Source organism: Aotus nancymaae, unplaced genomic scaffold (genome assembly GCF_030222135.1).
Source record: "Aotus nancymaae isolate 86718 unplaced genomic scaffold, 86718_ANA_hifiasm-v0.15.2.pri h1tg000044l, whole genome shotgun sequence".
In the NCBI taxonomy this organism is placed as follows: Eukaryota; Metazoa; Chordata; class Mammalia; order Primates; family Aotidae; genus Aotus; species Aotus nancymaae.
Window position 1 is genome coordinate 369,124 of NW_026988458.1, and position 14,930 is coordinate 384,053.

The following is a 14,930-nucleotide window of genomic DNA, read 5'->3' on the forward strand; positions in this document are numbered from 1 at the left end:
CTGCTCGCAGGCGCCCTGGTCCTGGGGCCTGTGCCCGCGGTGAAGGCTATGCTCTGCTTGTGTTTCAGGGAAGGTGGCCATTCAGAAGGAGGACTTGCAGAAGTACCACAACAGGGACACCTGGTTTCAGCTGCAGCACGTGGATGCCGACTCAGAAGTGCAGGTGAGACCCTCAGTGCAGCCCGGGTCGGCCCCACCTGTGGTTATAGACATGGATACGGGCTGTGGCCTTAACAGGCAGTAACGCCGAGCAAACTGTGCGTGTTGGCCGGTGTGTGCTCAGTAGGCACGGGCTCGGCTCGCGGATTTCCCTTCGGCTGCTGCCGCCCTTTGTCGTGCACAGTTGAGCAGCCGTAAAGTGTAGGTGCACATGTGTTCCAAGCTGTAGCTCATGCAGGTGCATACACATGCCTTTCCACACACAGAGGGAAAGGACAGGAACGCGTAACTGAGGACGAAGAGAAAACACGGGTGAGGAAGGGCCGAGCCGGCGTCGGCCCACTGGGACCCTTGCTTCCCCACGGCTGGCTGGGTGGGCTGCTCCCCAGCACTCGGCGCCAAGAGGGGTCTGAGCTGAAAGAACGCGCTGGTTTCCCGAGTGTCCATTGTTGGAAGCAGCTGGGGCTCACCCTGGCTTTCTGGGGTCCTGTGCCCCGCCCCGTCCAGTGGGAGGAGCTCGCCTCGCCTCCCCACTCAAGACTGGGGGCTCTGGTGCTGGGGCTGGTGTCCCAGACTCTTGTGTTTGTGGCTGCGTGGGGATGCACTGTGCCCAGCTGTGGCAGCTCCACGCTCGCCTGTAAGAGAGAGCAGTGGGGGTCAGTTCGCCTGAGCCCAAGCCTGCACCCGCTCCCGTGGGGTCACTCTGAACCCTGGTCCGTGATGCAGAGCAGCTGCAAAGGCCACGAGCAAGCGGCATGGCGGCCTGACCTGGGATGTCGAGGCTTCCTGGGTGGGCCCTCAGCTGGGACCGCAGTGAGTGTCTAAGTGTATTGTCCCAACACAGGCAGCAGGCTTGGGGCCAGCTCCCTCATCTGTTTGCTGCTGACGTCCTCTGCAGGCCTCAGTTTCCCCATCTGTGAAGTGGGTTTTGTGCAGCATGCTGGAATGATGCATGTGCTCCTCAACAGTGCCTGGCTCATTGTGGAGCAGTGATGGTGACTGTCGTTTTCACACCTGGAGGCTGGCGTCCTGGACAAATCCCCAAAATAGGTTCCTCATGAGAACTTTGCCTGAGACTTCAGCAGAGGCAACTTTGTGGGTCGGAGGGAGGCCCCGTGCCTGCAGGTCCAGGGCAGATCTGGACAGCCTGGTGTCCTCTGGGAACCCTCGTCCTCTGTGCTTCACTGGGTTAAGGTTATCATCCGCTGAGGTCACAGACTGTGCTCACTCCCATGGCCAGCAAAGGGTTCATTCATAAGGTTGACCGTGAGCCCAGCCAGGGGACGGGGTAAGGCCCTTGATGGAAGTGAGGGAGTGAAGCCGAGAGGCCCCAGTGATGGCCCTGCCCCAAGGGACTGTGTCCTAATTGTGCTCCACATTTAATTAACTCTGCCTCCCAGGAGAGTGCTGGCTGGGGAGCCACACGTGCTGTGGAAAGTGAAGGACTGCGATTACTGGCAGAACTAGCGACTGTCCTTGCAGCCCCGGAGCACAAGGGCCCCAGTGCCCTGCTCCTTAGACCTCAGCCTCCCAGCAGAAAGGCGGATTTCCTACACGCCGCCCAGGAGACGGGGCTTGGTGACTGGGCCGCTCCTGCCTGCACTTCAGTGAGGTCTCTGTCACGAGGCCTCTGAGCAGCAGGCAGAGCGCGGCCTCGTCCTTTTCCTCGGATTCAAGTTTGGTTTTGTGAGTTTGTTTTTATGGGAAACTGTAGCTTTTCCTCTTTCTTGCTTTTTTTTTTACTGATTTAATTTTGAAATGGTTATAGATTTATAGGAAGGTGCAAAAACAGTACACAGGAATGGCGAGGGGCAGATCCCCGCCCCCGCACTGAAAACAGAGGCTGTGCTCCCTTCTCCCGCTTCCCGGCACCACTGTACGTAGCCGGCACAACATCAGCCGGGGCACGGACGCGTGTGCAGTCCACGGACGTTACTCAGATTTCATCTGCTCACAGGCACATGTTCCTCTGTGTGTGTCTCTGTGTGTATAGTCTATGCTATTTTTTCCAGTTTTTTATGGGCTAAAATATAGACATCACGAAATTTACCATTTTAACCATTTAATGTCCAATTCAGCAGCGTAGTATTAAGTATATCGATAATATTGTGCAACCACCACCACCACCCACCTCCAGAACTCCTTTCACCTTGCAAAACTGACCCTCTGTTCCCTCTGTCCCCTGGCTAGAGATTTATTCACATGCTCCCGTCCCCCTCTCCCAGCCTGGCAGCCCCATCGCACTCTGTCTCGGATGCTGGTCACTCCTTGTGCTAATTGGAGTGAGCTCTGTCCTGCTGGTCTTTCTGAGGCTGGATGACGTCTTCCAGGTTGCCCGTGTGGTCTCGGAACCTCCTTCCTTCGAGGCTGAGGAATGACCCGTGGCACGTAGCACGTGCTGTTGATCCAGCCACCTGTTCACGGACACGAGGGGCTTCTGCCTTTGGCTGCCGTGATAGTCATTGCAACTTCATCACAGGGTAGATTGTGTAACCACCATCACGATCAGGATTCAGACGTTTCATCTCCACAGCACTGTAAATAAGAATGTGACAGGTTGATCTCACAGCTGATGGAATCTCATAATTAACGCCCAAGACAGCTCATGTGCCCGTGGCCAAGCCTGGCATCCTTCAAGCCTTCCTCTCACTATCTGGAACGTGAGGATCCTGAACCCAGTGGTGTCATCTCCCGGGAATTTGCACTTTATGGAAGGCCAGTGCAAGCTGTTGTCTGATGGGAAGGAGGCGGAGTCAGGGTAGGAGGTGGAGTTGGGAGGAGGCGGAGTCATAGGAGGAGGCAGAGTCAGTGCTCTCTGATGCCCGTTGGTCCCGGGCAGGTGCTGCCTGCCTGAGCATTTCACTGATGGAGTCAGCCCTGATGCTGCCGAAAACGTGGCTGGACAGGGAGCAGCGGCCCCACCGGCCTCCACCCAACCTTTAAAACTGTAACTCCAGGCTGGGCGTGGTGGCTCATGCCTATAATCCCAACACTTTGGGAGGCCAAGATGGGCAGATGATTGCCTGAGATTGGGAGTTTGAGACCAGCCTAGCCAACATGGAGAAACCCTGTAAAAATACAAAATTAGCCAGGCATGGTGGTGTGTGCCTGTAATCCCAGCTACTCTGGAGACTGAGGCAGGAAAATCGCTTGAACTTGGAAGGCAGAAGTTGTGGTGAACCAAGATCATGCCATTTCACACCAGCCTGGGCAGCAAGAGCGAAACTCCATCTCAAAACAACAACAACAGTGACAAAACTGCAACTCCAATCTCAGAAGCTGCCGTTTCATCGTGAGATGTCACAGTAACTATTTTCAGGAAGGCAGGGAGTGGCCATGTGGTTCTTTGAGTCTTTCCACTCTATGATTCCCAGGAAAAGTCCTGTGTCAAACAGCGAGTGACTCAGAACCAACCCACTGGCAAGACCAGCGAGTCACAGAAATGGGGAAAACACAATTAAACCTTTCTTGCTTCCTTCTGGAAGGGTTGCAGTTGGGAAGTCTGTTAAATCACTTAATTATGCAGAGTTATGCTCTCTGACATTTCCCCAAGCAGGAAGATGTCAGCGTGAGATGCCAGCAGGGGCATCACCTGAGCAGCAAGGGATCCATGGTGATCTGGGCACCTGGGGGTCACTGAGTTCTGTTCATAAACTGGGCATCAAAGTGCATCTGTGGCATATCCAGAAAATAGCACAGCCCTGCAAGAGATCACAGCAAACCCCAGTCCTGCTGTCCTGTCCGCCCAAGAGACGCCTGTTTCCTCCTTGGAGCCATCCAGTTGCACCACGAAATCAACGACTGGGGTAGAAATTCCAGCCTCCCTCAGTCTCTGGGAATTTTATGTTCGTACAGCAGACAATCTTCTTGGAAGGATTTTCTGAGCAAACAAAGCCACCGTCTGTAGTCGAGGGCCCAGCTTTGACATCTTCCCAGGGTTGCAGGAGGAGAGGGCTGAGGCTGGGCTTCCTTCCCCGTGGCCTCTGCATCCCCCTCTCATCTGCCCGCTGACTTTGTCTCCTCTCTGCAGCCGGCGTGGAGCAGCCCCTGCCTCCGAGGCACCTCTGTCCTGGCTGCTTTCTGGGGCGCTACCGGCTCAGCTGGGGACACAGCAGCCGGTGGGTGGGGCCGGGACCCTGCCCTGGTTCCATGTGCCGCTCTCTCCCTAGGGAAGGCCTTCCTGAGAAAGATGGACGGGGATCACTGGCTGCTTTTTAAAAATTAATAAACTATTTTGGGGGCAGTTCTATGTTCACAGGGAAATTGAGTGTAGTACAGAGTTTCCATACACCCCTCAGCAGCCCCCACCCAGGCCCCAGGGCTGACACCTGGTGATGCTGCAGCCATGCGTCGTCAGGAGCTCAGCCGCAGTGGACACTGGGGCCTTTGCCGCGTCTGTGGGATCACAGGAGCGTTGTCAGGAGCTCAGCCACAGTGAATGCTGGGGCCCTTTGCCACGTCTATGGGATCACAGGAGCGTCGTCGGGAGCTCAGCCACAGTGGACGCTGGGGCCCTTTGCCACATCTGTGGGATCACAGGAGCGTTGTCGGGAGCTCAGCCACAGTGGACGCTGGGCCCTTTGCCACATCTGTGGGATCACAGGAGCGTTGTCAGGAGCTCAGCCACAGTGGACGCTGGGGCCCTTTGCCACGTCTGTGGGATCACAGGAGTGTCGTCAGGAGCTCAGCCACAGTGGACGCTGGGGCCTTTGCTACATCTGTGGGATCACAGGAGCGTTGTCAGGAGCTCAGCCACAGTGGACGCTGGGCCCTTTGCCACATCTGTGGGATCACAGGAGCGTTGTCAGGAGCTCAGCCACAGTGGACGCTGGGGCCCTTTGCCACGTCTGTGGGATCACAGGAGTGTCGTCAGGAGCTCAGCCACAGTGGACGCTGGGGCCCTTTGCCACGTCTGTGGGATCACAGGAGTGTCGTCAGGAGCTCAGCCACAGTGGACGCTGGGGCCCTTTGCCACGTCTGTGGGATCACAGGAGTGTCGTCAGGAGCTCAGCCACAGTGGACGCTGGGGCCCTTTGCCACGTCTGTGGGATCACAGGAGCGTTGTCAGGAGCTCAGCCACAGTGGACGCTGGGCCCTTTGCCACATCTGTGGGATCACAGGAGCGTTGTCAGGAGCTCAGCCACAGTGGACGCTGGGGCCCTTTGCCACGTCTGTGGGATCACAGGAGTGTCGTCAGGAGCTCAGCCACAGTGGACGCTGGGGCCCTTTGCCACGTCTGTGGGATCACAGGAGTGTCGTCAGGAGCTCAGCCACAGTGGACGCTGGGGCCCTTTGCCACGTCTGTGGGATCACAGGAGTGTCGTCAGGAGCTCAGCCACAGTGGACGCTGGGGCCCTTTGCCACGTCTGTGGGATCACAGGAGTGTCGTCAGGAGCTCAGCCACAGTGGACGCTGGGGCCCTTTGCCACGTCTGTGGGATCACAGGAGTGTCGTCAGGAGCTCAGCCACAGTGGACGCCGGGGCCCTTTGCCACGTCTGTGGGATCACAGGAGTGTCGTCAGGAGCTCAGCCACAGTGGACGCTGGGGCCCTTTGCCACGTCTGTGGGATCACAGGAGTGTCGTCAGGAGCTCAGCCACAGTGGACGCTGGGGCCCTTTGCCACGTCTGTGGGATCACAGGAGTGTCGTCAGGAGCTCAGCCACAGTGGACGCTGGGGCCCTTTGCCACGTCTGTGGGATCACAGGAGCGTTGTCAGGAGCTCAGCCACAGTGGACGCTGGGCCCTTTGCCACATCTGTGGGATCACAGGAGCGTTGTCAGGAGCTCAGCCACAGTGGACGCTGGGGCCCTTTGCCACGTCTGTGGGATCACAGGAGTGTCGTCAGGAGCTCAGCCACAGTGGACGCTGGGGCCCTTTGCCACGTCTGTGGGATCACAGGAGTGTCGTCAGGAGCTCAGCCACAGTGGACGCTGGGGCCCTTTGCCACGTCTGTGGGATCACAGGAGTGTCGTCAGGAGCTCAGCCACAGTGGACGCTGGGGCCCTTTGCCACGTCTGTGGGATCACAGGAGCGTCGTCAGGAGCTCAGCCACAGTGGACGCTGGGGCCTTTGCCACGTCTGTGGGATCACAGGAGTGTTGTCGGGAGCTCAGCCACAGTGGACGCTGGGGCCCTTTGCCACGTCTGTGGGATCACAGGAGCGTCGTCGGGAGCTCAGCCACAGTGGACGCTGGGGCCCTTTGCCACGTCTGTGGGATCACAGGAGCGTTGTCGGGAGCTCAGCTACGGTGGACGCTGGGGCCCTTTGCCACGTCTGTGGGATCACAGGAGCGTCGTCGGGAGCTCAGCCACAGTGGACGCTGGGGCCCTTTGCCACATCTGTGGGATCACAGGAGCGTCGTCGGGAGCTCAGCCACAGTGGACGCTGGGGCCCTTTGCCACGTCTGTGGGATCACAGGAGTGTTGTCGGGAGCTCAGCCATGGTGGACGCTGGGGCCCTTTGCCACGTCTGTGGATCACAGGAGCGTCGTCGGGAGCTCAGCCACAATGGATGCTATCTCCTGTGCCACATTTGTGGGTTCTCAGGAGCATTTTTGGGAGCCCAGCCACGGTGGATGCTGGGCCCTTTGCCACATCTGTGGGTTGGCTGGAGTGCGGTGCCTGGGACCCAGTGTAGCGTCCAGGCTGGTGCCTTATCGGATCTTGTTATGCACAGACATGCACACACAGTGGGATGCACAGACATGCACACAGACAGACATGCACATAAAGCAGCACACACAGACAGGCACACACAGCAGCACACACAGATATGCACACACAGCGGCACACAGACAGACATGTACACACAGCGGCATGCACAGACTGGCACACACAGCTGCGCACATAGACAGGCACACACAGTGGCACACGCAGACACGCACACACAGCAGCATGCACAGACAGGCACACAGACAGACGTGTACACACAGCGGCGCACACAGGCACACACAGTGAGATACACAGACAGGCACACAGACAGACATGTACACACAGCGGCATGCACAGACAGACTGGCACACACAGCCGCACACACAGCAGCACACACAGATAGACACACACAGTGGCACACACAGGCATGCACACACAGTGGCACGCACAGATGGGCACACACAACTGCACACACAGTGGCACACAGAGACAGACGGATCTGTATAGAGACAGGTGGACCTGCAGGGTGGCCTTGCTGTCTGCTCTGCTGGGAGCCCCCGTGAGCCTTGCTCTCTGCGTGAGCTCTCTGAGGTTGCTGCGGGCCTCCTTCAGTCTTGCAGAGGGAATGTAAAGGCAGGTGGTGGCCTACATTCACAGAGGGAGAGGGCTGTGCTTCCCTCTGCCTTGCCCCGACAGACACGCAGAAGCAGCCTGCGGTGCCAGTGCATTTGGGCAGCTTCACTGAATGACCATCTCTCACACGATTGGACCCCTCAGTTCTGAGGCAGTGGCCTGCTTTCAGCCTAGAGCCGGGAGCCCAGGCAGCCACATAGGGCCGAGTGGTCAGGCGGTCAGCTCTCCTGGAAGAAGGCCACAGCCTGGAGATTGCATCCCAGGGGGTGGAGCAAGGGGCTGGATGTGCCCTCGGTGGGGGAAGGGCAGAGCCACCTGCTACCCTTGCCTTCTGGGCGTTCTCTGGACTGCACAGCCCCTGACACCCTGTCCCGTGCCTTGCAGGGCAAAGTCCACCTGGAGCTGCGGCTGAGTGAGGTCATCACAGACACTGGGGTCGTCTGCCACAAGCTCGCCACACGGTAAGACACGTCCTCACCAGAGAATGAGCTTAGCAAGTGGCACATCTGACTTCCTGTGGAGCACGCAGGATCTTCAAACAAATGCATGAAAATTTACAGAACTGGTGGCTCCCCAGGATGACACTGTTTTAGACGTGCTGGTCCCCAGGGTGACGCTGCTTTAGAGGTGCCGGTCCCCAGGGTCACGCTGCTTTAGAGGTGCTGGTCCCCAGGGTCACGCTGCTTTAGAGGTGCCGGTCCCCAGGGTCACGCTGCTTTAGAGGTGCCGGTCCCCAGGCTCACGCTGCTTTAGAGGTGCCGGTCCCCAGGGTGATGCTGCTTTAGAGGTGCCGGTCCCCAGGGTGACGCTGCTTTAGAGGTGCCGGTCCCCAGGGTGACGCTGCTCTAGAGGTGCCGGTCCCCAGGGTGACGCTGCTTTAGAGGTGCCGGTCTCCAGGGTGATGCTGTTTTAGAGGTCCTGTCACACACTCTCGGAGTCCTCGCTAAAGCCCATGGTCACCTTAGAGGTGGTTTTTTGGCGTTTTGGAAATGGGCAGCATCATTCAGTGTCACACCGAAGCAGAGTGGCCGGCGTGGCCCTCCCTGCCTTCCAGTGAGGAAACTGCATCTCATGGCTTGAACTCAGCCTCTTGCGCGACCCGGAGCTGTCTCACCGTTTGTCTGGGGCGTCCCTGCCCCTCCTGACCTGCCTCTGCTTCTTTCCGCAGCATCGTGGAGTGCCGGGGCCTCCCCATCGTGAACGGGCAGTGTGACCCTTACGCCACCGTGACGCTGGCGGGGCCCTTCAGGCAAGTTTCCTCACGCCTCAGGGTTTCTGTTCCGGTCCTGGGGGGCCGGGGGCTGGCTCTGACGTCACGAGGCCGCTGCCTCGTTTGGGAGGAGGCAGGAGGATGCACTTTGAGGTAGAACATGTAACGTTTACTTCCTTTGTCTTCTTTATTGCTCCAAAGCTGCTTTGTAGAAAACGAACCCGTCGTGCTCGTCACGCTGGGTATTTTTGGCTCAGTCAGTGTTCCTCATTTGCATACCATCTGGAGCTGGAGACAAACAGAAATATTTACAAAATAAATAAAGGCGATAAGTGACTTGTGCATTTGAGAGCTCAGTTTTGCAGCTGAGAGACTTGGAATCAGAGCGTCGCTTTAATCCCAGTCCTTTCTCTCCATAACAGATCGGAAGCGAAGAAGACGAGAGTGAAGAGGAAGACCAACAACCCCCAGTTCGACGAAGTGTTTTATTTTGAGGTTGGTGTCTTAGGGGTGAATGTCAAGTGGATGCTCTGCGCCTGAGACACGTTGCCAGAAAGTCTGGATCAGAACCATCTCAGTCTCTGCCCTCTGGAAGTTCCTTCCGATCCCTAGTGGGCTGGCCCTGGGGATTGGACCCACGGCCCCCAGGACCTTCCCCCGCCTCCCGAGAGAGAAAAGCCTTTCCTTGTCTCCCAGACTGGCCCAGATTTGAGTTAAAAGATGACAAATTACCAGGACTTCGGGGTTTTCTGCTGTGTTTTTGCCTGCTCTGCCCAAGCGTCCCTGAGTGGGCAGAAGGCTTGTTCCAGTGGAAATAGGCAAGGTTTCAAAGCAAAGGGGGCAAAGGATTCGGACCCAGAGATCCTCTCAGAACGTGAAGCACCAAAATCTGTGAAAAGGACGGTGCGAGAGCTGCCCCTGGTGCAGCAGGACCCACCATGCGGTTTTGGGACGTCCCCACCTCGTGGAGTGGTGACCTGCATGTGGCCGGCATGGTTTCCGGACGGCTGAACCTCATGTGGAGTGGGGACCTGCGTGTGGCCGGCATGGTTTTGGGACGGCTGTGTACAGGGCTGTTCCTTGTGGAGTGGTGACCTGCGTGTGGCCGGCATGGTTTCCGGACGGCTGAACCTCATGTGGAGTGGGGACCTGCGTGTGGCCGGCATGGTTTTGGGACGGCTGTGTACAGGGCTGTTCCTTGTGGAGTAGGGACCTGCTGTGTGGCCGGCATCATTTTGGGACGGCTGTGTACAGGGCTGTTCCTTGTGGAGTAGGGATCTGCGTGTGGCCGCGTGGTTTGGGGGCTGCTGTGTACAGGGCTGTTCCTTGTGGAGTAGAGACCTGCGTGTGGCCGGCATGGTTTTGGGACGGCTGTGTACAGGGCTGTTCCTTGTGGAGTAGGGATCTGCGTGTGGCCGCGTGGTTTGGGGGCCGCTGTGTGCAGGGCTTTTAGGCAGATGCTTTTCTCATCCACAAACATTCCTGTGCACGGGCCTTGGAGCTGTGAGGATGGATGAGGCCTCTGTGGCAGGAACGTGGCCAGTCAGGCCTGCGGAGTCGGGCAGGCTCCCCAGAGCCATGAAGGCTGAGTGGGGGTCACAAGCATGCAGCTCTGGGGGACCATAGGAGAAAGGGGCTCCAACGGGTCCCACAGGCAGAGGTGGGAACTTGGTGTCCGAAGCTGGGGCCAGGCTTTTGGGGCCGTCGTGAGGAGGGGTTTGGAGGTGGGCTCTGTTTTCTGTCAGACGGAAGCCCTCACTGATAGGCGGAGAAGATGGTTTTGCTGGAGCAAGGGAGGCAGGGTGGCCCTGTTGGAGGGGCAGGATGCCTGCAGCACGGACCGAGTTCCAGGCGGCAGCTCCCCCCTTGGGGAGGAGGCATCACCTCCACCTTTATGAGATCGGGAAGTTGGGGGAAAGCAGATTTGAGGACAGCAGTGTACAGGTCAGGAAGGAGGAGGCGTCTGAAGCCCTCAGCCAAAGCAGAGCGCTACCTCTCCGTGGTCTTCATCTCGGATCACCAATCAGGAAGTGCAAGCGCAGAGCTTAGGCAGTCTTAGCAACATGATTTTGCTGTGAAACCCTGCATCAGAACTTCGAGCTGAGAGCTCCTGAGCCCACATCCCCGCTGAGCCCTGGAGAAGGCGGAGCAGGGAGTGAGGCCAGGCAGGGAGGGAGGCCGGTCAGGGAGGGAGGCCGGGCAGGGAGGGAGGCCGGGCAGGAGAGAGCCCTCCTCGTAAACACGGGTGGCCTGGTCCGTGGCTGGTGGTGTTTAAATTGGAACTCGAGATGGTAGCCAGCCTGTGAGGAGGCCTCCTGCTTGGCTGCATGGGCCCTGCTGGCTGGCGAGGTGTCTCGGAGCATCGACCCTTTTCATGCCTCCACTCCCTTTCTGTTCTAAGGGACCCATGGTGCTGAGGCACCAGGAGGAAGGCAGCAGCGTCTTCACCTTCCCAGAGTGCTGGGGTCTGTTGGGGGCTGGCTGGGTTCAGGCACTGCAGGACTCACGCTTTTCACTTCCTCCGGGAAAATGGAACCAGAAAGTGGGGCCGTGGAAGGGCAGCTCTGGCTTTGTCTCCATGGTGGAGGGTGGAGAGCCCAGAGCAGACGCCGGCAAGGGGCTTTTAGGTCCCCAGAGCCCGGCACCCATCAGCAGCTGCTTGGAGGGTCCGGCCGTGGCTGTAAACAGCTTCGGGCAGGTGCTCCCTAGGGGCACTGTGAGTGGGAGATGCTGGCGCTCAGGAAGCCAGGCCTGAATCCCAAATCACGCCTGGTGCCTTCCCGGTTGTGTGCCTTGAGTGGCGCGTGGGTGAGCGCAGAGGTTAGGCAGCTGGGGGCCTGGGTCCGCGTGGAGATCCCCCTGCCTGACGAAGCGCGGTCTCAGCACTTTCTCGCTCTCTCTGGCTCCAGGTGACCCGACCCTGTAGCTACAGCAAGAAGTCCCACTTTGACTTTGAGGAGGAAGATGTGGACAAGCTTGAAATCAGGTGAGTGAGAAAACCTGGCTCTGCATTCCCCGTTAGCGGGTTCCCCCCACGCTCCTCAGCTCTTCTGTCATTCCCCGTTAGCGGGTTTCCCCCACACTCCTCAGCTCTTCTTCCATTCCCCGTTAGCGGGTTCCCCCACGCTCCTCAGCTCTTCTGTCATTCCCCGTTAGCGGGTTCCCCCCACGCTCCTCAGCTCTTCTGTCATTCCCCGTTAGCGGGTTCCACCCACGCTCCTCAGCTCTTCTTCCATTCCCCGTTAGCGGGTTCCCCCCACGCTCCTCAGCTCTTCTTCCATTCCCCGTTAGCGGGTTCCCCCACGCTCCTCAGCTCTTCTGTCATTCCCCGTTAGCGGGTTCCCCCACGCTCCTCAGCTCTTCTGTCATTCCCCGTTAGCGGGTTCCCCCCACGCTCCTCAGCTCTTCTGTCATTCCCCGTTAGCGGGTTCCCCCCACGCTCCTCAGCTCTTCTGTCATTCCCCGTTAGCGGGTTTCCCCCACGCTCCTCAGCTCTTCTGTCATTCCCCGTTAGCGGGTTCCCCCCACGCTCCTCAGCTCTTCTGTCATTCCCCGTTAGCGGGTTCCCCCCACGCTCCTCAGCTCTTCTGTCATTCCCCGTTAGCGGGTTCCCCCCACGCTCCTCAGCTCTTCTGTCATTCCCCGTTAGCGGGTTTCCCCCACGCTCCTCAGCTCTTCTGTCATTCCCCGTTAGCGGGTTCCCCCCACGCTCCTCAGCTCTTCTGTCATTCCCCGTTAGCGGGTTCCCCCCACGCTCCTCAGCTCTTCTGTCATTCCCCGTTAGCGGGTTTCCCCCACGCTCCTCAGCTCTTCTTCCATTCCCCGTTAGCGGGTTCCCCCCACGCTCCTCAGCTCTTCTGTCATTCCCCGTTAGCGGGTTTCCCCCACGCTCCTCAGCTCTTCTTCCATTCCCCGTTAGCGGGTTCCCCCACGCTCCTCAGCTCTTCTGTCATTCCCCGTTAGCGGGTTCCCCCCACGCTCCTCAGCTCTTCTGTCATTCCCCGTTAGCGGGTTCCCCCACGCTCCTCAGCTCTTCTGTCATTCCCCGTTAGCGGGTTCCCCCCACGCTCCTCAGCTCTTCTTCCATTCCCCGTTAGCGGGTTTCCCCCACGCTCCTCAGCTCTTCTGTCATTCCCCGTTAGCGGGTTCCCCCCACGCTCCTCAGCTCTTCTGTCATTCCCCGTTAGCGGGTTTCCCCCACGCTCCTCAGCTCTTCTTCCATTCCCCGTTAGCGGGTTCCCCCACGCTCCTCAGCTCTTCTGTCATTCCCCGTTAGCGGGTTCCCCCCACGCTCCTCAGCTCTTCTGTCATTCCCCGTTAGCGGGTTCCCCCCACGCTCCTCAGCTCTTCTTCCATTCCCCGTTAGCGGGTTTCCCCCACGCTCCTCAGCTCTTCTGTCATTCCCCGTTAGCGGGTTTCCCCCACGCTCCTCAGCTCTTCTGTCATTCCCCGTTAGCGGGTTCCCCCCACGCTCCTCAGCTCTTCTGTCATTCCCCGTTAGCGGGTTCCCCCCACGCTCCTCAGCTCTTCTTCCATTCCCCGTTAGCGGGTTCCCCCCACGCTCCTCAGCTCTTCTTCCATTCCCCGTTAGCGGGTTTCGCCCACGCTCCTCAGCTCTTCTGTCATTCCCCGTTAGCGGGTTCCCCCACGCTCCTCAGCTCTTCTTCCATTCCCCGTTAGCGGGTTTCCCCCACGCTCCTCAGCTCTTCTTCCATTCCCCGTTAGCGGGTTCCCCCACGCTCCTCAGCTCTTCTTCCATTCCCCGTTAGCGGGTTCCCCCCACGCTCCTCAGCTCTTCTGTCATTCCCCGTTAGCGGGTTCCCCCCATGCTCCTCAGCTCTTCTGTCATTCCCCGTTAGCGGGTTCCCCCCACGCTCCTCAGCTCTTCTGTCATTCCCCGTTAGCGGGTTCCCCCACGCTCCTCAGCTCTTCTGTCATTCCCCGTTAGCGGGTTCCCCCCACGCTCCTCAGCTCTTCTGTCATTCCCCGTTAGCGGGTTCCCCCCACGCTCCTCAGCTCTTCTGTCATTCCCCGTTAGCGGGTTCCCCCCATGCTCCTCAGCTCTTCTGTCATTCCCCGTTAGCGGGTTCCCCCCACGCTCCTCAGCTCTTCTGTCATTCCCCGTTAGCGGGTTCCCCCCACGCTCCTCAGCTCTTCTGTCATTCCCCGTTAGCGGGTTCCCCCACGCTCCTCAGCTCTTCTGTCATTCCCCGTTATCGGGTTTCCCCCACGCTCCTCAGCTCTTCTGTCATTCCCCGTTAGCGGGTTCCCCCACGCTCCTCAGCTCTTCTTCCATTCCCCGTTAGCGGGTTTCCCCCACGCTCCTCAGCTCTTCTTCCATTCCCCGTTAGCGGGTTCCCCCCATGCTCCTCAGCTCTTCTGTCATTCCCCGTTAGCGGGTTCCCCCACGCTCCTCAGCTCTTCTTCCATTCCCCGTTAGCGGGTTTCCCCCACGCTCCTCAGCTCTTCTGTCATTCCCCGTTAGCGGGTTCCCCCCACGCTCCTCAGCTCTTCTGTCATTCCCCGTTAGCGGGTTCCCCCCATGCTCCTCAGCTCTTCTGTCATTCCCCGTTAGCGGGTTCCCCCCACGCTCCTCAGCTCTTCTGTCATTCCCCGTTAGCGGGTTCCCCCACGCTCCTCAGCTCTTCTGTCATTCCCCGTTAGCGGGTTCCCCCCACGCTCCTCAGCTCTTCTGTCATTCCCCGTTAGCGGGTTCCCCCCACGCTCCTCAGCTCTTCTGTCATTCCCCGTTAGCGGGTTCCCCCCACGCTCCTCAGCTCTTCTGTCATTCCCCGTTAGCGGGTTCCCCCCACGCTCCTCAGCTCTTCTGTCATTCCCCGTTAGCGGGTTCCCCCACGCTCCTCAGCTCTTCTGTCATTCCCCGTTAGCGGGTTCCCCCACGCTCCTCAGCTCTTCTGTCATTCCCCGTTAGCGGGTTCCCCCACGCTCCTCAGCTCTTCTTCCATTCCCCGTTAGCGGGTTTCCCCCACGCTCCTCAGCTCTTCTTCCATTCCCCGTTAGCGGGTTTCCCCCACGCTCCTCAGCTCTTCTGTCATTCCCCGTTAGCGGGTTCCCCCACGCTCCTCAGCTCTTCTTCCATTCCCCGTTAGCGGGTTTCCCCCACGCTCCTCAGCTCTTCTGTCATTCCCCGTTAGCGGGTTCCCCCACGCTCCTCAGCTCTTCTTCCATTCCCCGTTAGCGGGTTCCCCCCACGCTCCTCAGCTCTTCTGTCATTCCCCGTTAGCGGGTTCCCCCCATGCTCCTCAGCTCTTCTGTC

At 59.0% G+C, this 14,930-nt stretch overlaps 1 protein-coding gene across 2 annotated transcripts in view; it reads left to right on the top strand.

Annotated features, from left to right (window-relative positions):
- Positions 1-14,930, top strand: part of RASA3 (RAS p21 protein activator 3) — a 139,121-nt gene that overhangs the window by 80,969 nt on the left and 43,222 nt on the right. For both annotated transcript variants that reach the window (XM_064361817.1, XM_064361818.1), the window contains exons 4-8: positions 69-163; positions 7,828-7,904; positions 8,612-8,692; positions 9,076-9,148; positions 11,563-11,639. In XM_064361817.1, the coding sequence (XP_064217887.1) occupies positions 69-163; positions 7,828-7,904; positions 8,612-8,692; positions 9,076-9,148; positions 11,563-11,639 (403 nt within the window). The remainder of the gene's footprint in view (positions 1-68; positions 164-7,827; positions 7,905-8,611; positions 8,693-9,075; positions 9,149-11,562; positions 11,640-14,930) is intronic.